This window comes from Pollicipes pollicipes, unplaced genomic scaffold, assembly GCF_011947565.3.
Source record: "Pollicipes pollicipes isolate AB1234 unplaced genomic scaffold, Ppol_2.1 Scaffold_3216;HRSCAF=3773_pilon_pilon_pilon, whole genome shotgun sequence".
Taxonomy (NCBI): Eukaryota; Metazoa; Arthropoda; class Thecostraca; order Pollicipedomorpha; family Pollicipedidae; genus Pollicipes; species Pollicipes pollicipes.
In genome coordinates this window covers 1,249,549-1,274,068 of record NW_023596251.1, presented here as the reverse complement: position 1 = coordinate 1,274,068, position 24,520 = coordinate 1,249,549, and the positions used below count along the sequence as shown (strand labels likewise).

Genomic DNA, 24,520 nt, shown 5'->3' with positions numbered 1-24,520 from the left:
ATACACCAGATGGTGCCAGATGACAGACGATATCACATACCGGATGATTCCACATGCCAGGTGATATCAGATGTCAGATGATACCAAATACCAGATGCCTTCATATGTCTAATGATAGCAGATGTCAGATGCTACCAGGTACCGGATGATACCAGATACCAGATGATGCCAGTTGCCAGATGATGCCCGATTCCTACGATCGGTCACCATTTCTCGTGACGCTCGCGGTGATATTTGGAACTGTGACTCTGTGACGAGCATCGCTCGTCGTGTGTCGACCGAGTGACGGTGCGGCTGCCACTCAGCAGGAGAGGAGAACCCCATCGCGCAGGGAGTGGGCGGCGTGAAAAAGTCGAAGGAATCCCCGTCCGTTTGCAGGATGACACGGCAGCCGTACCATCCTGAAGACCGTACCATCCATACCATTCGTACCGTACCATCACCACAGCCGCTGCGGTGATGGTGCTGTTGCGGGAACCAGCAACCGCTGCGTATGGTCTGCAGACTGCATGGGAGAGACGCCCAAGTCAGCAGACAGCTTCCCCGGAAAGGCAGCGACATGGTTTCTAAGGCACGCATCTGACAGAGAAACATCCTTGCATGACAGAGGCTAACGCGGCTTTTTTCGTCGCGCCTGGAGTCACCCATTAGAAGCTTCGAACGCTTTGAAGCTTACCGACAGCTGCATGATGAGGTCAAAGACAAGAACTCGCACTTTGCTGCAGGAAGAACGTCAAGAAGGTTATGTTGCACAAAGGTGATCAACATCAGGAGGATTCTGGACCATTCCGGACCAGGACCAGGGCCAGGACTATGCAAGACCAGGATCAGGACCAGGACCATGCACGAGTTTGTGCCACACAGCTGCGATTCAATCTAGCGACTGGCGGGCCAAATCGGCATCCTGACATTAGTCCGAGGCCTGGTCTGTTAGTTTGCGTCATTTGGGATGCACGTGCCTGTGGTTTGGCTCGCAGTTAGCACGCCTTGTGCGCCAAAATCAGGTGACGGCGTCAGTTTTATCACGCGCCCGGGTGCCCAGTTCTTGTGACACCCTTGAGTGGGGTGGGGTTCAGTCTGATCCACATCCACCCGAAGATCTCTCAAGAGATTTCAAAAATCGAGAAAGCTAGAAACACCAGATTCCGAGGGTAGATAGAGCTCTATGCTAACTCATTCAAGTCAAACTTTGAGGGCCCTAGGCAATGACCTTCGGGTCGAAAAAGGTCCGGCAAGATTAAGCTCCAAATCAGTGTCCGCAGTGCTCTCAGATCTGCTCACACAGCCAGGTTCGGTGCGTCTTGTAAACAAAGTACCACTGGTATGCATATCAGGTCCGTGACCTAATTTGATTGGTGGAAAGTGAAATTGGCTAAAAAGTTTAGAGATTTTTTCAAATTTGAATTTACAAACGGCACTTATTACTATCATGGGAAGCGTGCTCCTCAAAAGCAAGAGATTGGTGGGCATTTTAGGTCATTAACCTCCCGTGACCTTCATGAAGTCAAAATAACACATGTGTTGGCGTTGTTGTGATGAATAAATTCAAAATGGGTGTAAGCACCGCCCCGTGAAGGATGCTAACCAGCAAAAAGCACATTGGTTTTGATCTTGGTCTCACCTTCACACTTGACCCAAAGTAATGGAACTGGTCGTAATCCAAAGTCCAATAGCCCAATTGTCTGAGAAACTATGTTAAAGTCGCATGACTACGTCTGCGCTCCGTTGCCGCATCACATTGAACAATTCTTTAGGTTCACTGGCAACCATAACGGAACTTTGACCCACAAAAGGTCAGCGACCTTACAAGTTGCACCGAATTTTGTTATTCCAAAAGACTTACAGCTTTCCAAAGTTTAGCGTGGCTGTTCCGCGCTGCTCGAAAGCTACCTTGAAAAGGCCTTCGGGGGTCAAATTCACAAGTTCTCAAAATTCTCAAATTTCTTTTTCAAATTCTCAAATTCTTCCACCCGATGGCGTGCTAGTAGCAGGCTGCCGGAGAGCCATGATGAGCGTGTTCGTTGAGTTATGAGCCTGTTCTGCATTCTCCACATATGTCAGGCACTGCACTAGTTTAGGTGATGTGATGAATGTGACACGAATTCGCGAGTCTTGCATTTCATCTGCTTTTTAAAAGATGCTAACCCTCGGATCCAGAGGGATCCCACCAAACATTTGGATAGATCACAGATACTCTTCTGTTGGTCTTTTAAAGGTCTTTTGAAGGAAGGTCTTTGAAGGAATTTATGCATCTTTTTATAAACCCCGATTCAGGTCCCTTCCAAAGATTCGGTAACAAAACTTTTGCATCTGTCTGGCATCCGCATTTTCTTCAGATGCGTTCTGGGTCATTCGCGAGCTACTAACGCACTAGTCCATGCCACAGTCTGGATGGGAGCTACTAACGCACTAGTCCATGCTACAGTCTGGATGGGAGCTACTAACGCACTAGTCCATGCTACAGTCTGGATGCGAGCCACTAATGCACTAGTCCATGCTACAATATGGATGGGAGCTACTAACGCACTAGTCCATGCTACAGTCTGGATGCGAGCTACTAACGCACTAGTCCATGCTACAGTCTGGATGCGAGCTACTAACGCACTAGCCCATGTTACAGTCTGGATGAGAGCTACTAACGCACTAGTCCATGCTACAGTATGGATGCGCTGACAGATGGAGGTCGGGATAGGAAGTTTCTGTTCTTCGGAAAACAGTCAGCTCCAGGAAACTAGAGCCATAGTCTGAAAGATGGCATCCAGGGGCGGATAGCCGGCCTGGGAGGCGGACAGAGCGAATGGCGGGCATGCCCTCAACTTTTACATCCCGCCTGGAATAGCCCAGACCCCATCCTATTATCGCCTCTCCCTCCCCCCCCCCCCCCCCCATCTCACCATCCTCCAGTCGGCACACTGCCGACGGCGGGTGCCGCCGGCGCTCACGGCCGGCGGTGTCTGCCGCAGACGGCTGACTATCCTGCAGACGGGAGCCGGCCTCGGCGCGCAGATCCCAGAGACGCAGCTGGAGGGCGCGCGGCTCGACCACGTCTTCTGCATGACCTGGCCCGAGGTCACGCTCTCGGTGGCCAACATCGAGCGCTTCTCCAACCTCGTGTTCCAGCTGGAGTACCGCAAGGTCACGCGCAGCGGCAAGAGGTTCTTCTGTCTGAAAGGTGCGACAGCAGGCGCTACCGACTCGGGGGGGCGGCGGCTTTGGCGTCTCGTGTGGACATGTTCTGTGTGGACACGGCGACTGGCGCTGCGGTGTAGTGTCGGATCAGATTCGGTGTTCATTGTGATGCATGCCGTGTACCTCTGGCGGTGCCTGGAGCTCACCCACGGGCGGTGCTCAGGTCGGTGAATGGCTCAGTTAACATCATCAGCACGTGTTTATTCAGGTGTGGTGGCCGGTGATTATAACTTGCGCGTCCAGAGGTCGGGGAATCGGATGGCCTTGTCATCATCACGGACAGATAAACTTTCTCATCTTGAAATTTACCACGTGCGTGATCAAATCAGCACACAGAGGAGTAAGTCTGATGTTATATCCGTTGTCGAGCTTCAGCCTTGTGTAGGGCGCGCAGGCAGTGTCGAACTGGAGTCGGGATCACTGCAATCGAAAGCACCGTGCCTTCGACAAGCGTAAGATGCCGCACACCGTTCAACAGCTGATTGTGACGGTTCAGCAGCTGGTTGTAACGGCCCAACACCTGCTTGTAACGGTTCAAATGCCGATTGTAACGGTTCAGCAGCTGATTGTACCGGTTCAGCAGCTGATTGTAACAGTTCAGCACCTGGTTGTGACGGTTTTAGCAACTGATTGTGACAGTTCAGCAGCTGATTGTGACGGTTCACCAGCTGATTGTGACGGTTCAGCAGCTGACTGCGCTGCGGTCCAGCTCACGCTGTTCATGCCCGGCGGCAGGCAGCATCGTGGGCATGGCTGCCGCCTCGGACGGGGCGCCGCTGGAGCTGACCGACGCCCCCCTGTTCCTGTACCTGGGCTCGCCGCTGGCGCGCAGTGTGCGCGACCTGGAGCGGATGGCACTGAAGATCTCGGACATCCCGAGCCACGACTCTACGCGCGATCTCATCCTGCTCAAGGACCAGCGCGGCATCGAGTTCGACGTCATGTCAGTAGAGGTGGACGCCTCCGCCGGGCCTGGCCGACAACAGCCGGCGCCGGCCGAAAAAGAGGGTAGCACACCACGCTCCCCGAAGACAAGGCGATGCAGTGCGATGCACGACGCGATAGCAGGACATCTGGGTGGGGGGATGCTTGAGGCTGGTCACGTTGGTTTTGTATCGTATGGTTGTATGATAGGGTTTAGATCAATGCACGGTGTGTTGGTCTGGTGCGTATTTATACACACATCGGCCAGGTCCCACGTGTTACGATCTCTGCTTTGTTCACCATCTTAAAGACCGATTAAAAGATATATCTTAGCTATTACCAACTCATGGCAGTGAAAACAAAGCGACTGATGCGGTAGCACCAGCACTCGTAGAGGAAATTCCCCACAGCAGCAGAGCGTTTCTTAACACTACACATCATTGACAAACGAGAGATACGCGTGAAGATAGCCCTTCCTATAACCACTGCGCGTCTGAGAAACCAGAGGTACGGGCATTGGTTCCCAGCGGTGCCCACCGGTCTGCCAGGGTGAGATGCAGGCGACGCCATGAAGCCTCAGCAGCTGAGTGCGTAATAAAGTCCCAATGACGCACATACACACACACACACATACACACACACACACACACACACACACACACACACACACACACACACACACACACACACACAAACACACACACACACACACACACACACACACACACACACACACACACACTTCCTCACCTCCTCACCATCAGGCCATTCGAGCGGCCTGCTGGCGCGGCGACTGGCACCAGCTGCACATAACTGCTCCTCCCCCCCCCCGCCCCCGGCGACGGCAGGCAGCAGCTGGAGAAGACGACCTCGGAGCTGGCCGGCACAGCGACCGCGCTGCAGAAGGAGATGCGACGCACGGACGAGCTGCTGCACTCCATGATCCCGCCGCTGGTGGCCGTCAAGCTGAAGCGCAACGAGCCCGTGCAGGAGACGTTCGATGAGGTTACGAGTGAGTGACGAGCCCGTGCAGGAGACGTTCGATGAGGTTACGAGTGAGTGACGAGCCCGTGCAGGAGACGTTCGATGAGGTTACGAGTGAGTGACGAGCCCGTGCAGGAGACGTTCGATGAGGTTACGAGTGAGTGACGAGTCAGCGGGGCGGCGTCGTCAGCTGGCGCTCCTGGCGCCGGTCTGGCAGTGCCGGTCCCGGGTGTTGTCGGTCGGCCCGTGTCAGAGCTCGCGCTGTACACGGTGATCCTGTAGACTTAACTACTGATGCCAACAGCATTGTAGGTCCCAGTGGCGTGGCCAGGACTCCGCCCAGGAGTGGGCCATTCAGCTGTTGGCGGTCCTTGAAGCCAAGGGCTCCTCTTAGTTGCTACAGGGGCAATGTTTTTGAAATCAGAACGACTCGTTAAGCTCGGGACTATCGTGATGCCTCGTGGGTTCCGTTTTGTTGTTGTTGATGTTTTAGAGCTCTTGCGAGCACCATGAGCCTCCAAAAAAGAGCTGGAACGTCGACCCTAGCAGTCTCTCACCACCTCCAACGGGGGACCGTTAGCCTCCCCCTCGTTAGGCTCATTAGCCTCCCCCTCGTCCACACCACTCGTTAGTACCCCTGCCCTGTTAGGGAGATTGATGAAACCGACCACTGTTTATGTTGATGAAACTTGGAAGTTATTGAAGTATTAGGAGCCCAACAGTTGATAAGTGATCAACGATTGCCATCCATTGGTACTTTTCATCATAGATGATCACCCCTCATGATAAGCCGGTTAGCTAAATTTCCTTACAAAGCGGAAGGACCTCACAAAAGCAGTACCAACTAACATTACCCACCCTAACATTGCCGGATATGACTGTGACAAAAATACGCAATGTAAACACCAGATTGCAAGACAAGCCTAAAACTATATTTTAAAAATGTATCAGGCATGAAGACAGACAACAATGCAGCATCATTTTATCCTAGAAGCTCTTACCTGCTTCACCTGCAAAATCTCAGGCATCAAATAGGTGATTAATCCATGTTGATATGTCCAGGTCGGGTGGTACCATGTTACAGCTGATTGTGAAAGGATTAGTTGCGAATTACGATCCATGGCCAATGGTCTTAGTGCATGCGCCCCAACACTAATTTGTAAACCTATTATAGGAAATATGCGACACGTTTTACCGTTGTATACCTGCGTCCTGCTACCGATATTTCGGTTGGACAGGAAAAGATGTAATCAGAATATGCCAAGGTAGCCGAAAATCGAGCCGTGTTTTGGCTTGGTGAGTTTTTGCCAGTTTATGTCATTTTTGACCGATAAAAACCAGAAAGTGTCAGCATCAGCTTCAGCGGACTGAAATTCACTTTGTTGAAAACATGCCCTGACGCTTCTGGCATTTAGCACACGTGTAATTTCCACGAGTAATTCGATGAGTTTAGTATCCATCAAAAATGGCTTCCAAGCACCGCTTCTGAACACAGGTACCCAACGCCAGTCGACAGTTCTCATCACGGGATGCCATGTGTCGAGTCTCAGCGGACCATACTCAGCGCCAGTCGACAGCTCTCATCACGGGATGTCATGTGTCGAGTCTCAGCGGACCATACTCAGCGCCAGTCGACAGTTATCATCACGGGATGCCATGTGTCGAGTCTCAGCGGACCGTACTCAGCGCCAGTCGACAGTCCTTATCACGGAGTGTTATGTGGCGAGTCTCAGCAGAACATACCCCGTGCCGGCTGACAGCTATCACGGGGTGGCATGTATCGAGTCTTAGTGAAGCTTGGATCCGAAAGCCCTGCTTCAACCCATTCCTCCGCTCCTACCGACAGCTCTCGGCATGTGCTTCCATGCCACCATGCTCCGTTGCTCGGTGACATTAGGGGCACTGCTTCAACACGCTAAAGGCTGCCTCCATAATATGTAGTTACCATTCGTTTTACTGTATCGAGTCTCCGTTGAGTGCCAGCGGGTTGGCGATGCTGGAGAACATGCTCCTGCGTCTGCCTGCAGCTTCCTTTACGGATCGTGATATGTTCAGCCTCCCTAGACTGGAAGCCGGGGAGTGTTTTTGCAGGAAGCGCCTCGTCTAGAGCTGTCAGCTTTCTTCACGCGGCATAATTTTCCATTGTCCACCAGCCTCCATTGATAAGAGCGCGCTTCAGAGCATGCCACCACATCCCATCTGCCGGCAGTCCTCTTCAGCGACGTCGTGACCTTCACCCAGATTGCGGCCAGTTGCACACCGGTCCAGGTGGTCCAGCTGCTCAACCAGCTGTACACCTACTTCGATCAGCTGACTGAGCACAACAACGTGTATAAGGTCGGTAGCTGGCCCGGCAGTGTGGGTGCTAAGCCAGCGTGCAGTTTGGTGGTGCCCGTTTAATGGGTGACGACGAGGTAGGCTGCATGGTTATGATAAAAGGGGGCTAAGGACTTGCTTGATAACTCTAAACCAACTATTCCAGCGTCAAAATGACGCATTTCGTTGCCTGATCGCCAGTCAGGTTCCAAGCTAATCTAACATCAGCTACCCCACTCCACGGCTTGTCAAATTTCGCCGGTAAACTTGACTTGGCCAGGATTGGAATAGGCCCCAAGAGGATACGCGTCAAACAAACAATATTGCAACGAGCGCCTTCGCATCGTATGGGCAAATATGATAAGAAAAAATATGATATTGCGTTTGTGTCGAAGCAACTTCTGTTTAATCTTTACCAGTTGTAAATTGGTGCGATTTGCGCAACCCAAATATATGAGCGAATACCTACAGTGCAACTGTTGCTCTGCATATCACGTTTTTAATGGTGCTACCTCTGACGCGCTGGTCACATGGTCTGCGCAGCGCAGCTGAATGCGCGTAAGCCATGTCGACACTTAACGCTACCCGACGCACTCGCTCTTAACATGCGCCCGGGTGGCCGGCTAGATACGCTTCGCTCGGGTGGGGGGGGGGGGCAATTTGACCCCCCTGAGATCTCGGGAACTAAGAAAGCTAGTAGAGACACCAAATTTACAGGGTGTGTTGACCTGTACGTGAACTCATTTAGGTCAAAGTTTCAGGCTGCTAGGTCGCGACCTTCGGGTTAAAAAGGTCAAATAATAAGGTCAAGTTTCAGGTCTGTCTCGAAAGTGCCTTCAGAACCTAGATAACCATTGCTAAGCAAAAGGCCACATTTTCATTCAAGGTCACTCACCTTGTTTGATCTTTTTAAGGTCAAGGTGAACAAAATCATACCAGGTTGCTTTGAGTTTTGCATTTGACTAGGTGACAAAGATTACGCTAGGCAGTATGTTCCTAAAACAAAATGCTGACCTGGGTAATTTTAGGTCAATGATCTATTCTGGCCTCTAAAAAGTCCATGGAGGATGTGTAATGCGGTTTCTGCTACCAATAAACTCGAAATGACCACCAGAAACTATCTCATACGGCAAGCCGTAGAGTAACAAGACAGGTTGGTTTTGACCTTGGTGTGACCTTCATACCTGAACTTAGGTCAAGGCAATTTGCTCATTCAACTGTTGTGTTGCCTAAGAAAGCAACTCAGAGATGTATGGCTTCATCTAACACTCCGTTGTTGGATCAAATTGAAGGATTCCCTAGAAATTGCCTTCGCTGAAACCATGCCCTGACTTTGACCTGCCATAGGTCAGTGACCTTACAAGGTACATCTTAATTTGTGATTTCAAACGATCTGCTATTCAATTGTCTATAGCTGTACAAAATTTCGCGCGGCTTCGCCGCGCCGTTCGGAAGCCATTTTGGAAAAACCTTCGGGGGATCAATTTCACCCCCACCCGAGCGCGTGTTAAACCGAGTCATTGTCCACGTGGAGGTCTTTTTGTGCAGTTCGTTCAGGAAGGGTGCAACAATGATAATGAATAAAGAAATGCATTGTTATAAAAAACTATAAGATAGAACAAAGCTAAACATGAAATAAGGTTAAGTTAAGAAGTTATCTTACGTTCATGCGGTAATTCTCGCTTTTCCTTGTGTGAATGCCTCACGCCATCTTGGTGTTTCACAACTTCTGACCCTTCATCAAAGATAGTAAAACAGCCTGTATGTTTTGCGCATCAATATCCGACTGAAACAGCATAAATTTCGTCTTGACAAAGTATTCCGTACGAAATATTGGTTGTTCGCAACTTCCTTTTTACCTTCTTCGCAGAAAACGCATAACCTGAGGAATATCTTGTTCCGAAGTAACTGGGCATTTTGGTCACCATGAGAAAACTTCCACTCAACTTTCTGAGACACCGGTTTTGATGGGTTTGTGTTAATTGCAAATATTGACCACCAAATCCCGAGCATCTTAGAAGGCCGGTTCAGTTGATCACGTATGCTTCTCCACAACAAATATGTAAATGTGTCGTACTTCTGCCATGCGATATGACCTATATCTGTAAAAAGTAAGATATTTCTGAACTAAAGCAAGGCCAAAGCACGATTTCATAACGACAACTCTAAACAGAAACAAAACGGGGTGGTTTCCTTACGCTTTTGTCGAATATACAGGGTGGCAAAGCACGACCTTGGCGCCCCTCTAGCTGCAGCACTAGCCCCGCTGCCTCGTACATGTGACACGTACCCACGTACACGGTGCTGTCCTGTGGTGAACTCACCTGCTCCCCGACAGGTGGAGACCATTGGTGACGCGTACATGGTGGTGGGAGGCTGTCCAGAGGTGAACTCCGAGCACGCCGCCCTGGTGGCCACGCAGGCGCACCAGATGATCCGTGGCGCAGGTCATGTGCTGGTCCCCACCACGGACAAGCAGGTGCAGGTGCGTGTAAGCCGCGGCGGGAGGCGGTGCGAGGGCGGGAGGGCGCGTGAGTAAGACGACGTGGTTAGATGATTCCCGTGTGATATTGTTGGAGGTGGAGTGTCACGTGTTTTGGGCTGTTACGTTGAGGGCTGGGGTTCGAATCCCAGTGCCGCCAGGACGTCTGAGCGCCAGCGGGATCACCGCCGTCGGCGATATTTCGTGGAAAAGCTCGCGACCTACGACCTGCATCGCGTCCATTAAATCAAGTATCCCTCGTCCAAATTCACAAGTGGAACACGTGGTACAACAAGCATGTGACGCAAGCATGTGCACTGTGAGCGAAGGAAGCGTCACATCTTTTGTCACCCCCGTTCTTAACTCTTAGCTTCCGTAGACCTTTTAATAGAATTCTGAGCCAAGCACGTAGTCAACAGTTGTCTCGGAGGGGGGGGGGGGCAAATATCAAATTTTGTTCCAACTCCTACGAAGTTGGACCGAATTTTCGGGAAATCGATCAAAATCTTGTCTTAACCTCAGAGGGCGCAACCGTTCCCCCCCCCCCCCTTCCCTCCCTGCCCCAGCTAGGTGCCTGCTGTGAGTGCCCCGTCAGACCCCTCGACAGACCTGTGAAGCCGGAGAGGCGGAGCCAAGCCGCGCCCTCGGGCCGGCTACGCCCGGCGGCGGTCGGTCTCTGCCGGCGCGCGAGCGTGAGCGGCGTGGCGCTACGCCGCGGTGCACCAACTGCCCGTCCGCGGCCGCAGATCCGGGTGGGCATGCACACGGGCCCGGTGGTGGCCGGTATCGTGGGCGTCAAGATGCCGCGCTACTGTCTCTTCGGCGACACGGTCAACACCGCCTCCCGCATGGAGTCGCACGGCCTGTCCGGTCACGTCCACATCAGCCACTGCACCTACACGTGAGTCAGCCACTGCACGTGAACGTGAGTCAGCCACTGCACCCTCAGTGAGACAACCACTGCACCTACACGTGAGTCAGCCACTGCACATGAACGTGAGTCAGCCACTGCACATGAACGTGAGTCAGCCACTGCACCTGAACGTGAGTCAGCCACTGCACCCACACGTGAGTCAGCCACTGCACCTACACGTGAGTCAACCACCGCACCTACACGTGAGTCAGCCACTGCACCCGCGCGTGAGTCAGCCACTGCACCTAAACGTGAGTCAGCTGCCGCGGATATAGCCACGGCGTGTATACGCGAGTCAGCCGTACTGGCAAGAGTCACAGCACGTTAGCGCGGTCAGTTTCTTCATCCGCAGTGCCGGCATGATTGCGTGCAGAATTGGGAATAAATCACAATTTTGTGGTTTGATTTAATTCTGTATTATTTGCTTAATCGTTACGATGCATCATCATTCGCCGACTATGTAATGAGTGCGTCGCGTTATGGCCCTGCTTCTGTCACGATAATCCGTGCGCCATGTCCGCCGACGCGTCTGGCTGACGCCGTCCAGACATCTCCGCCGACACCGGGTCAGCGGTGGCCGCTGTCGCCAGGTGTCTGCGGTCCAACCCGCGCTTTTTCTTCGAGCGGCGCGGCCAGATCCCGGTGAAGGGGAAGGGCATGATGTCCACCTACTTCGTGCACGAGGTGCAGCCGAGCGAGCCGGTGGAGCTGGCCCCGGTGGCACCCGCCTACATCCAGTACAAGTCGAAATCGCGGCCTCTGGTTATAGTGCCGCACCGGCACCACCCCTTCAGCGGCGTCTGTCTGCTGATGTGAGAGGGCGGCACAGGGTGGCACCCCTTCAGCGGCGTCTGTCTGCTGATGTTAGAGGGTGGCACAGGGTGGCACCCCTTCAGCGGCGTCTGCCTGCTGATATGAGAGGTGGCTGAGGGTCGTACCCCTTCAGCAACGTCTGTCTGCTGATGTTAGAGAGTGGCAGAGGGTGGCACCTCTTCAGCGGCGTCTGTCTGCTGATGTGAGAGGGTGGAAGTGGGTGGCACCCCTTCAGGGACGTCTGTCTGCTGATGTGAGAGAGTAACAAAGGGTGGCACCCCTTCAGCGGCGTCTGTCTGCTGATATCAGAAGGTGGCAGAGGGTGGCACCCCTTCAGCGGCGTCTGTCTGCTGATGTGAGAGGGTGGCAGAAGGTGGCACCCCTTCAGCGACGTCTGTCTGCTGATATGAGAGGGTGGCAGAGGGCGGCACCTCTTCAGCGACGTCTGTCTGCTGATGTGAGAGGGTGGCAGAAGTTGGCACCCCTTCAGCGGTGTCTGTCTGCTGATATGAGAGCGTGGCAGAGGGTGGCACATCTTCAGCGGCGTCTGTCTGCTGATGTGAGAGGGTGGCAGAGGGTGGCACATCTTCAGCGGCGTCTGTCTGCTGATATGAGAGGGTGGCAGAGGGTGACACCCCTTCAGCGGCGCCCACCTCTAATGTCAGGTGCCGCTCGTGTGAGAGGTTCCCAGCGACGTCCTTTCATCTTTTCACGGCACCGCTTCAGTGGTGTCTGTCGGCTGAGGCGAGAGGGAGAGTCCCACCAGCGGCTCCCCCTCAGCGGCTTCTGTCGGCTCATGTCAAAGCTCGCTGGTAATACCAGCAGCAGCCTGCTGCGAGTGCGCCGCCAAACATGGCGGGGACGCTGCCTGCAGCAGCATGGTGACATCCACATATCTGCTGAGCGAACACAGCCGATCTCTTCATCACCTGTCAGAACACCTTGTGCTGCAGTTGGCCTAGTGCCGGGCGTCACGTGGCCACGTGTGAGACGTGATGATAGGCCTGAGGGTGAGGTTAGCTTGTGAAGGGAGGTGAATGGAGGCCAGGGCTGTGCTGATCACACGCCAGTTGTGAGCGGGCATACCTGCGGCGGTAGATGTAACGCGAAACAGGAGGTCCGTGTACACATACAATTATGTGCAATATGATGTTTAGGTGTGGCGGCTTGTTGGAAACGTCATGCTTTGCTGCCCCTCCCCCCCCCGAACTTGATTGTTTTTGGAATCATGGGATGTAGGCACTTTCATTTCCTTCACGCATGGCGGAAAAGCTGGCTGATTATATAAAGATAAACAATTTTCACTTTCTGTTCTTCGTCTGTAAGCAAACCATGTCCACGCACGCTGGTGTATGCTTCATGTACGTGTATGATCTCGAAAACACGTCGTGATATATCTGATTCAGACCGAATGAACACGCTAACGTGCATCTTTGTGAATACCACAGACCGCTTGCCTTCGTATTTGGATACTAAAGTACAACTATGACACCAAACCCAGCCTCAAGGCGAAACGGCATCGTGTTGCTCCGTTCAGCCCGTTTCCGTTCCGTTCACATGCCGTTTATTATCTTGGGCGCGATTTGCTGGAGTGCCATATGACGTGAGACGATTGAGGCATAGCTTCGCCATATCGATAAGTGTACAAATCAGAGCAGTGCGATCAAATGTAATACGATGGGATTGTTACGCTGTGTTTGACATCCCAATAGTTCAGCTCAGGAACGTAAAAGACTGTCCGCTGTGACGTCATAATGAACGCGCAGATATCTCGACACGCGTTTTGTATCTACCGTCATCACACACACAGTGTCTGGATGTGGGCATCGCTAGAGAGACCGGGCTACCCTCCGTCATGTGCTGCTTCGTGTCTCCGTCCTGTCGCACGACCAAACCGGTCCAAACCGGACCAAACCAGTGAAGATACAGCCGTGATGACTGGGGTCTCAGTAGTTCGAAATCACGGGTGAAATCAGCAGGGCTGAACTACAAATACGGGTGAAATCAGCAGGGCTGAACTACAAATACGGGTGAAATCAGCAGGGCTGAACTACAAATACGGGTGAAATCAGCAGGGCTGAACTACAAATATGCGCTGTTCACAAATAGCAACATCGTTTGAATGCCGATTGGGGAAGAACCGACGCCGCTCTCTGTGTATTATTTTTGTGATTTAGGTCTGATCTGTACATATATTTTTGTAGGCAAAGGACAGCCTCCCTCTCTCCCTTACGAGGACTACGGGAGGGTATGCCAGGTGCCAGAGCAAACCCCACACCAGCCAAGCCGGGGCAGTACGTGCTGTATTCGCCAGTCGGCAGGGCTCCCTTACGAGGACTACGGGAGGGTATGCCAGGTGCCAGAGCAAACCCCACACCAGCCAAGCCGGGGCAGTACGTGCTGTATTCGCCAGTCGGCAGGGCTCCCTTACGAGGACTACGGGAGGGTATGCCAGGTGCCAGAGCAAACCCCACACCAGCCAAGCCGGGGCAGTACGTGCTGTATTCGCCAGTTGGCAGGGCTCCCTTACGAGGACTACGGGAAGGCATGGCAGCTATCAGAGCGATCCCCAAACCAGCCAAGCCGTGGCCAGTACGTGCTGTATTCGCCAGTTGGCAGGGCTCCCTTACGAGGACTACGGGAAGGCATGGCAGCTATCAGAGCGATCCCCAAACCAGCCAAGCCGTGGCCAGTACGTGCTGTATTCGCCAGTTGGCAGGGCTCCCTTACGAGGACTACGGGAAGGCATGGCAGCTATCAGAGCGATCCCCAAACCAGCCAAGCCGGGGCAGTACGTGCTGTATTCGCCAGTCGGCAGGGCTCCCTTACGAGGACTACGGGAGGGTATGCCAGGTGCCAGAGCAAACCCCACACCAGCCAAGCCGGGGCAGTACGTGCTGTATTCGCCAGTTGGCAGGGCTCCCTTACGAGGACTACGGGAGGGTATGCCAGGTGCCAGAGCCATCCCACACCAGCCAGGCCGTGGCCAGTACGTGCTGTATTCGCCATTCGGCCGGCCGAATGTATCGAATGAGGGGGGATCGAAGCCAAGAGAGCACCCCTGGCTCGAGCTTTGACGAAAAAATGATATACGCACACAAGCCAAAATGGCGACCTAGTCCGACTGAAGACGACGAAATGGTTTTCTTAAACTAGGTCAGTCACCCGCGCATGTACCCGAATGGTTTAGATTGAGATGCACGCTCATAGACATGCTTTCTTCGAACGGCACTTCTTTGATTGTTAACAGACGAACGAGGCCGCCAAGGTCGATTGGTGAAATTCCTCCAAGGAAAGTGGGAGCCGATGGAGGATCTCGTTAGCGGTAACGGTTGAAAATCCTCCAAAATAGGGGGAAAACATGGCCATTCGTCCTCTTAGCAACCAGCGCCCAGTGTCAATTTAAATTGAGTTGGGAAATCGGTCCCCCAGGCCCACTCTGCTTGGCATATGCGTCCTGGGTCCGCAAAGAGCGCGACTAAAAGGTGCGTCCACGAACGCACACCTGCCAACGTGAGATCTGAAACGCATTCCGTCCAGCACCATGTCGCTTCAGTCCCCTATTCTCGCGCCCGTACCCTCCATCACGACACATGGCTAAGACTCATGGATGTATTCACAAGCCGAACCGGACAACAGCGCAGGGCCAGCTGATCATGATCAACATGTGGCGCCATCTACATCTCTGCCAAAACCATGCGGGGCAAACGTTGGCAGCGTCACCAGTCCAGGTATTTCAGCCGCAGCTCACCTCAACTCGGGCAGCCAGGCCCTTCTCATCAGATGATGGCTGCCCTCCGACCTAACCTCGGGCAGCCGGGCCCTCCTCCCCAGCTGATGGTCCCTCTCTGACCTAACCTCGGGCAGCCGGGCCCTCCTCCCCAGCTGATGGCTCTCCTCCAACCTGAACTCGAGCAACCAGCCGGGCCATCCTCTCCTCCAGCTGGTGGCCCCCCTTCCGACCACGCGCGCCTTCCGGGGCCTGAGGATATTGTCAGAGATGGGCGATAAGGCCGACCGCGCCGCATGCCAGATCCACTGAGCACAGCCAGGTCCGCAAAGCACGGTCGGGTCCTCGGAGCACAGCTAGGTCCTCGAGCACGGCCGGGTCGGCTGAGCACGGCCAGATCTTCGGAGCACAGCCGGGTCGGTGGAATAAGCCCGGGTCGGCGGAGCGCAGTCAACATCCACGCCACGTCAGCCGACGGCGCTCGCCCTGTGCTCAGGGAGGTGGGGTCGGGGGCGGGGAAATAGCACATACTGCAACAACACTTTCCACGAACACCATGATCTCCGAAAATACCCCGCACACCAACACCTTATCGTCCTTTCCCCTTCTTTCCTTTCCCAGCTTTGCCCTTTCCGGCTTTCTTGGCGATCGCCTTTTTCTGCTTTTCTCCTTTCTTTGTGTTGGGAATCCATCTCTTCTTGCCCTTCTTTGGCTTGGCGTCGGCTTTCCCGGCCGCCCGTCTGCGGGAGGGAGGGGAACAATCACCCACGGTGACGCAGTTGGGGCTTCGCAATCTTATCTTCATACCACATCAGCCACGCGATAAAAAAAATATTATGCCAATCTGATGTTGCAACCAAATAGCCTAAGGGAACAAGGATTATTTGACGGCAAGGTACAGCTGGTCACAGCACGACAAAGATGCACAAATTCGTGAACAGTCCCTCGTTTTTGTAACACATTCTGAGATTCCTTACACAACTGGGAACCACCAACTAATACAACTGCCTCCTGCAGCTGTCTCCAGTGCAACAGCCTACCTCAGACTCTGCATGGTCTGACATCCCAACTCCCAGCACAGGCAACGATCTCGGCGGAACACCGAAGCCCGGTCTGCTGCCTAACTGTAACCCTAACTCTAACTCTGCTGCGGCTGCGAGCACACGACACTCACTCGCGCTGCTCCTGATGGATGACACGGTTGGCCGCCTTCTCGGCGTCGACGGCGCCGCCGGCCGGCCGCCGGCCCAGCGTCTGCAGCAGCTCCAGCTGGCCCTGCACTTCACCGCGCGTGTCGCCCACGGACGGGCCGAACTGGCGGCGTCGGCCGCGCTCCTTGGTCGGCGCGTCGCGCGGCAGCTTGCGGCTGAACTGACCCAGCGAGGCCGTGCTGCGCCGCGCCAGCGCCGCCGCCTCCGTCAGCTGCCGGCCGCCGTAACGTCAGAGGCAGGCAGAGTAACGTCCGAGGTAAGCAGTGACGTCAGATAGACAGCGTGACGTCAGAAGTAGGCAGAATTACGTCAGGGGCAGGCAGAGTGACTGCTGAGGTAGGCAGAATTAAGTCAGAGGTAGACAAAGTGACGTCAGAGGTACCCATAATTACGTCACAGGTAAGCAGAGGACGTCAGAGGTAGGTACAGTGACGTCAGAAGTAGGCACAGTGACGTCAGGGGTAGGCGGGGTGAGGTCAAAGGTAGGCAGAATGACCAGAGGTGGGTACATAGTGATGTCAGAGGTAGGCAGGGTAACGTCAAAGGTAGGCAGAATGACGTCAGAGGTGGGCAGAATGGCATCAGAGGTAGACAGTGATGTCAGAGGTAGGCAGAGTGACGTCAGAGGTAGGCAGAGTGACGTCAGAGGTAGGCAGAGTGACGTCAGAGGTAGGCAGAGTGACGTCAGAGGTAGGCAGAGTGACGTCAGAGGTAGGCAGAGTGACGTCAGAGGTAGGCAAAGTGACGTCAGGGGCACAGAGAGCGACGTCAGAAGTGTGCGGAGTGACGTTATGACAAGGGCGGCGTGAAGGGTGCAGTGAAAGTTCATTGGCAACGAGTGGGGAGGAGGCAGGGGCGCCCGGCCACTCCTCCATCAGCAGCACATCGAGCACATTTTTACGAAACGTGGTGGCAACATAGCGCATTTGAGCACAACAGTGCGCCCGACGACGAAGACACATTGTATGGCACATCACCGAGCTCAATTACCGATAGCCTAGGCGTTAACGAAGCCGGGCATGGTGTCCTTAAGATGTGCTCAGGTCGGCCGCCCTACCTCTGACGTGCTGCTCTTCGAGACGTCCTTGGGCGTGACCCCGACCGTTGGCACCTTCATGTTGCGCTTGATGTTGCGCAGCCGCTGCAGCTCGTTCTTGGCAACGCGCTCGCGTTTCTTCTCGGCCGCCTACAGACACGCGGTTGCGGTGTAAGGACACGATTGAGAAAACTCTCAGTCTTCCCTCCCTCCCTGACACCGATCGGCAGCCTCCAGTGTATCTGATTGAAGATGCAGATGCGTGATCATGATCGCCACAACTCAAGCGCTATTAGCACCGCGGCGATGACGTAAGCGAGTTAGGTATACGCGCACATACGTAACAAATGCGCTTCAAAAACGGTCTCTGAAATCTTTCACGTCCCATAACACGGATTCCCTCCCGTCGCAAACACGCGAACACGGTGTCGCGCACCCCCGCACCATCTTCCTAGAGCATCGCTTCGTTCGGCTGGCGCCGCTTCCGCCGTGCGCTCGATGAAACCCCGCTCCACACTCGCTCTCCTGCCGCTGCCGTCCCCCCCCCCCCCCCCCAGCCCGGCGTCGGCGTCGAGGGCTGAGAGGCGCCGCACGGGCGGCCGGCTTACCTGAGCGAACATGTCCGTGTTGGGGTCTGTGTTGACCGGCACCTCCATCACCCAGTTCTTCTCGCGCTCCGCCTGTGCCTTCTTGGCGCCGAAGCGCGGCACCCAGCGCTGAGGAGGAATCGATGCAGCTCAGCCCAGGTGGAGTGGGCACCGATCGGGAACCGAGTGGGGACCAAGTGTGGACCGAGTGTAAACCGAGTGTAGACAGGATGTGCACGCAGTATGGACCGAGTGGGGACCGAGTGCAGACCGAGTGTAGACCGAGTGTAGACCGAGTGTAGAACGAGTGCAGACCAAGTGTAGACCGAGTGTGGACCGAGTATGGGCCGAGTAGGGACCGAGTATGGGCCGAGTAGGGACCGAGTATGGGCCGAGTAGGGACCGAGTATGGGCCGAGTAGGGACCGAGTATGGGCCGAGTAGGGACCGAGTATGGGCCGAGTAGGGACCGAGTATGGGCCGAGTAGGGACCGAGTATGGGCCGAGTAGGGACCGAGTATGGGCCGAGTAGGGACCGAGTATGGGCCGAGTAGGGACCGATGAGGGCGGCGACCGGCGACACAATGAGGACAATAGCACGCGGTGACACGATGAAAATGACTTGCTGTGCAGGGACGGTGATAGCCCTGACTCATCCAGGAACTCGTCCACAACTAACCGACGAAGTACAGTACAAGGCCAGCACGAGATGCCAGTGAGGTTAAGCAGCAGATTTGTGATGAGCAGCCAGGGATGCGGACCTCATCCCGGTCAGAACATGGGTTGGCGCGCGTGCCAGCATTGCCATGCATGGCTAAAAATTTTAAGCAGCATAAGTTTCAAAAGTTAATGAACACACGGGGTCAAACGTATCGCGCCAAATGGAAACCGGAACCATCCAACTGTGAAGCGGTGCAATGTTTCCTCACCTTCAGCTCAACATCCCACACTTTCTTGCTCTTCTTGTTGCGCGTGATGCCCTTGGCTTTCGCGTACTCTTCCCACTTGCTCAGCGGCTTAGGCTTCGGCACCGGCTTCTCTCGCGGTATCCTGCCAACAAGCAGCCCTCAGTGGTCTCACGCTTTTGCCGAAAGTACAAACGTCCGCGAACACGGCGCACGTATTCCTAAAGAAAGTATTCAGCACGGATTTGATTCAAGAGGGGCTCGGGGCACAATGCCAATTTTTGTGCTGCCTCAAATGATCCTCGAGACCCTGACAGCCAATCTTCCGCAGCCTTCTGACTAAAAAAGCAGGCGTATCCATGTCGGCAGTCTATCTAACCCACCCGCGGTGTCGGACGTGACAAGCTTACAAAACGGAAGTGTCATAGTCAATGACAGCCAACGCGATAACACCGAACCACACGCAAAAAAAAAAATGGAAGGTTATGCCAGCCATGGCATGTGCTATCCCACAACCTTTTCCTGTTCTTCCACACAGATCGATATTCACTTGTCCACAGGCACCCATAATGCGAGTCGCTTTTAATTCCACTGACCGCCAAAACAAACCAATCAGCACATTTTTCTGCGCGAAAGACAGACGCACAGCTTGCCTGAGCGCAAAACGATTTTCGGTAATAAATGACAACATTAAAGCAAGTCAGTCTCCATCTGCCTCAGCCCGAACAACCAAAATCACCGTAATGAAGCCGAACTTCGAAGTCGGTAGATCACGCTTACACTCCGCACAAATGAATAGCACTGTGTTAACCTGCACAGGAGCTCGGCTGGGCGGCAGTACACCGGGCAGTAAGTCACGTGACATGACAGCAGTACACTCCGCAATACCTCATCTGAGCGGGCGGCAACACCACGGCAGTGACGTCGTCCTTGGTCTCCTTGGGCAGCTCGAACAGCTTGTTGATGAGCAGCTGGCAGTTATCCCGCGCCAGCTGGTGCAGGTACAGCTCGCGGTCGGCCCTGTCGGCGGCGTAAAGCGGACGTCGGCACGGGCGCGGACGGCGCTCCGCGCCAGCCCCAACAGCTATCACGACTGCCCCGCAAAGATGATCGTTCACAATTAATGCGTGGGCTAAATTAGCCCACAAAGATCCCAGAAAAATTAGCCCTCCAAAGATCATCTTACACAATGCCTGCATGTGATAATAGCATTGGTTTTGGGTGTATCAACGCTCGTGAAACTTCGAACCAGCACACCTTGGGGATATTCTAATTATGGTAGATGAGTGGCGGTCCATAATTCATCCAGTACGATGTGCAGGATGTCAATATAAATCAATGCTACGAAAATCCTGGCTCTCCAGCGGTCTCCACCTGCCATCTGTTGGGGCTAACCCGTTACTCTTTGACGCCGCACCCAGACATTTGACCTGCCCCGTCTAGTTGTCAAGCTTGAAGCACTTTGATGCTGGGCTGACTGCTGCTCGGTTTGATGCTGATTGGCCGATTTTGAGCAAGGGGAGGAAGAACAAGCAGCGAACCCCAGCCCAGGGATGTAATAGCATGACAAAATACTGACATTCTTGTCACCTAAAAAGCCGAATACTGAAATAGTGTAGATGGCTCATACCGGGACCTAGATTATGGCAATGAAGCCTGGACACTGCATAACATTCCTACAGATGGTATCGGCTTACCGGATGGCGCCGTGGTCCAGGGGGTTGGGGTCTGATGCCATCACAAGTCCCAAATCATATTCAAGGTCTTCCTCCTTTTTGACATCTGTCGTCTTCAGCTTCTTAACGTCATCTTCGATCCTGGTGAGGACCGCAAGAGCTCTTTCCATGGTAATGATGTATCTGCCTCCTGAGAACAAAAGAACTAATTATTTCATCATCATCTTTGGTTGGGGCATCACACATTCTTCATCTTTCATTTGATGGGGACAGACAGAGAGCTGAGTTACCCATAATAATGACAAAAGCCTCAACAGGATCCCTGGTGCCTTGTTTCCATTGTCACTTGCCAAGGACCATGGCTGCTGTCACTGTCTTCAAAACATCTGACATGAAATCAGGTATACAGAATTCTGATGCCAGAACAAGTTGCAGCATTTAACAGGGCTGTGAACATCCAGCCTCAAACAATATCTTTGTACTGATACAATCTCTTCATTGGGAAATGGGGGATGCCAGGCTTCAATTTTAATAAGGTAACAGGGTGCTAAAAACAAGTTCAAGAGGACACACACACATACACCAACATGGCAACTGGCCAGTCTGAATTGCATGTCAACCCTCAATCCACATCACAAAATTCATCCAGTAGGGTGTGCAGGGTGCAAATATAGATTAATGCTACCAGATCCTGGCTCTCCAGTGATCACCGCGGGCAATTCGTCGGCGCTAATGCTACCAGATCCTGGCTCTCCAGTGGTCACTGCGGGCAATTCTTCGTCGCTAATGCTACCAGATCCTGGCTCTCCAGTGGTCACTGCGGGCAATTCGTCGGCGCTAATGCTACCAGATCCTGGCTCTCCAGTGGTCACTGCGGGCAATTCGTCGGCGCTAATGCTACCAGATCCTGGCTCTCCAGTGGTCACCACGGGCAATTTGTCGGCGCTGATCTGTTGCTCTTGACCTCACTCCCAGACATCTGACCTAATCAGCACATTTGTCAAGCCTGAGGCACATACATACTGGTTTGAATGCCACCAAGTTTGATGTTGATTGGCCAATTTTGGGGAGGGGGGGGGGGCACTGGCATTGAGCCCAAAGCCAGGGTGTTACATTATGAAATAAATCTTGACATCGCTGCCACCTGAGTGGCAGAATATTGGAGCACTGCCCTCAACTGGAAGGCATATGTATGATAAACTTATGTATGAACTTAGTGCATGTGTGGTTTGTGGGAATTTGGAATGAGGAGGTTGTAGAGCATGCTTCTAACAAAAAGCTGTAAGATACTTAACACAAAAGGAGGAAAATATGAAAAGGGACATTTTTGCAGAGCACCACACGTGCGGTTAAACTGCAGAATCAGCTCAATGGTGGTAAAACCCCCACTATGTCCACTGCACTATGTCCACTGCCAGTACAGAAACCAACTTATTGCTAAGTACATGCCACATGGCACACATGCATAACCTGTGTAGCCAAATTCATTCCTACTGTATTAGCCTAATTGTGCAACATCTACATAAAAAAAATCACTTCAAACCATGAGCACCTCATCACAGTGAACATACCCAAACCAGACAGCAAAAAAGCCCTGTTACACTGAATATATGTGCATAGCGGGACATATTTTGGCATATGTCTGCTTTAAATTGGCACACCCCAAATTCTGCACACAGCCACCAATTTCAGAGCACAGAGCCAAGGTTACAGGGAAAAGTAATGTCACATAGGTAATATCGCTCAAAAGGGCTGAGACCACTTGTCCCACACAATACTTTGAAAATTCAGGGACATCTAGCCTGGTATGAGCTTGACACACATAAGTCAAGGCTCAGCTCACCAATGTCATACAGATGTTATGCTAAGACTGATAAACTTTTGCAAGTTGGCTGCAAACCACTTTGTCAAATGTCACAGCAAGTTTATTGTTGCTGATTGGCCACAATTCAATCAGACAAATGTTGGGCACTGTGGATTCATTTTTTTGCAAGTTAGGGCCAAACCAATCACAGACACCAAACTCAGGCCAGGCCAGTGTGCTGAATTTTCACCTAACTTTTTAAAATGGAAAATATCTATCTGTAGATAAGTCTATTCTGAATGGTTGGAATGGATGGTTTTGGGTTCAGCGCCTGCAAAGCACAGTTTGTTGCACGCTCCCTGAACCCACCATCCCTATTGTTCCATTTAGTTCAACAGATACTTTAGCATTCATGCTCTGGCCAGATAGCAATAAAGAGTATTTTACACACCAAACAGCACAATCCTGCTGGCGCAGGTGCTTCTGGCTTGGGCTGACCCCAACGGCCAGTGGCCAGCAAGCCCTCTGCTCACTCAGGCCAAGCAATACTCCCACCCTGGGCCCAGTACCCAGTGCCCCCATATTTAGAGCCCAGCATAAGTCCTATGTATCATGGAAGCAAAAAAGGTTTCAAGATTTTTTTGCCAGAAATTATGTTTACATCATAAATTCTTGAAACGTTGGTTCCCTATCCAATGACATTGGCAATGACTGTGGATCAAACTCAGTGCACTTGGGTTCACAGCATACATAAGCCAGCTATTTAAATGATCTGGCCGCTCCACCAGACTGTGCAGAGTACTTTTTCTGTACAGACCCCAAAAGCACAACTCCACGCAGTCCATTCACACAATAAACGCATGGAACCCCACAGTGGTCAATTCGCAGCAAGCTAACTCTCTGTCCGCACCCAGGGCATCCCACCCTTGGACCCCAAAAGACATTAGTGGCGCCAAGGGTCGATGGTGCGACCAACACGACATTGATAAATTGCCCTAAGCAATGCTGACAATATTCGCCCTCACACTGAATACGAGCATTACTGCAATTACTTACCAAAGACGCGGACAATGCACTCTTACTAAACAACGCCGATTCTTTCACGTGTCAGTGTAAGTAAATGAAACTAACGCGCAGCTACTGCCATTGCATCAAGAACAAGCCATCAATTTGCTTAGTTATATTTTACCTCTGTTCTAAGTGACAATAAAAAGCATTATTTTTGCGTGAATATAAGGATTACAAATATCCTATGATGACGAGTAATTTCCAATGAGGAAAAAAAAGAAAATTAACTAATTTAAAATGATTTTATTGAAGTCCTGAAAATATCAGCTGAACCTGTTCTGAAAACAGGTCAAATATGACGCGTATGTTACATTCCATCCATATCTCAGGCAGCTTGCAAGCTCGCTCAAGAACTCGTTTTCGCATACCGGTTTCCAGGTTTGGTTAAGAGCTGAGTGACGTTGCAAGCGCGCTATAAGCAGGTACGTGGCTAAAAATGTTTGTTGTGTGAAAGGCAATGAAGGATTCACTTTAAAAATATGGATGGTGTTTGCAAGCTGCATTTGTCCCTTGCTCCAAGCGTCCCATTTTATGCGTGTTTGAGGCGGCGCATTTACGTTGGGCTAGACGGCAAAACATGCACGGTACGCTGAGTGAACCATGATCACAACATTTCTTCAGTATCTGAGAGCGCAAGAGGAAGAAAAATACCCAGAGTTTGGGGTGGTTAGTGTGTTGGTTTACAAGAACTTTATATGTGCCAGTCACCTTTTCAAGGTAGGAAAAGCTTCAAATAATCAGAAAGCAGCAAAATAAGACACAGGTATGTTATGTTACAAAAGAGCACTGTACAGCAATGATCTTACATAAGGCAGCAAATGTCATAAATAGTGCGCTCAACCACCTGCAGCACATCATCCCATTAACACCCATGTCATCAGTC

General features: G+C 52.6%; 2 protein-coding genes across 2 annotated transcripts in view; one reads left to right on the top strand and one right to left on the bottom strand.

Moving 5' to 3' along the window:
- LOC119091000 (guanylate cyclase soluble subunit beta-2) overlaps window positions 1–11,624 on the top strand; it is a 52,243-nt gene extending 40,619 nt beyond the window's left edge. The window contains exons 7-13 of the mRNA XM_037213722.1: window positions 2,964–3,172; window positions 3,925–4,132; window positions 4,962–5,125; window positions 7,307–7,434; window positions 9,752–9,898; window positions 10,642–10,796; window positions 11,399–11,624. Coding sequence (XP_037069617.1) covers window positions 2,964–3,172; window positions 3,925–4,132; window positions 4,962–5,125; window positions 7,307–7,434; window positions 9,752–9,898; window positions 10,642–10,796; window positions 11,399–11,624 — 1,237 coding nt within the window. The remainder of the gene's footprint in view (window positions 1–2,963; window positions 3,173–3,924; window positions 4,133–4,961; window positions 5,126–7,306; window positions 7,435–9,751; window positions 9,899–10,641; window positions 10,797–11,398) is intronic.
- Window positions 11,625–15,219: 3,595 nt separating this feature from the next.
- On the bottom strand, window positions 15,220–23,674 carry LOC119091079 (ribosome biogenesis regulatory protein homolog). The gene is made up of 8 exons (XM_037213797.1): window positions 23,626–23,674; window positions 20,787–20,955; window positions 19,978–20,109; window positions 19,114–19,234; window positions 18,207–18,314; window positions 17,620–17,748; window positions 16,526–16,773; window positions 15,220–16,091 (listed from the first exon to the last, which is right to left on the bottom strand). Exons 2-8 carry the CDS (start codon window positions 20,933–20,935, stop codon window positions 15,941–15,943), a joined length of 1,038 nt encoding a protein of 345 aa, XP_037069692.1. The 5' UTR covers window positions 20,936–20,955; window positions 23,626–23,674; the 3' UTR covers window positions 15,220–15,940.
- Window positions 23,675–24,520: the final 846 nt, after the last annotated feature.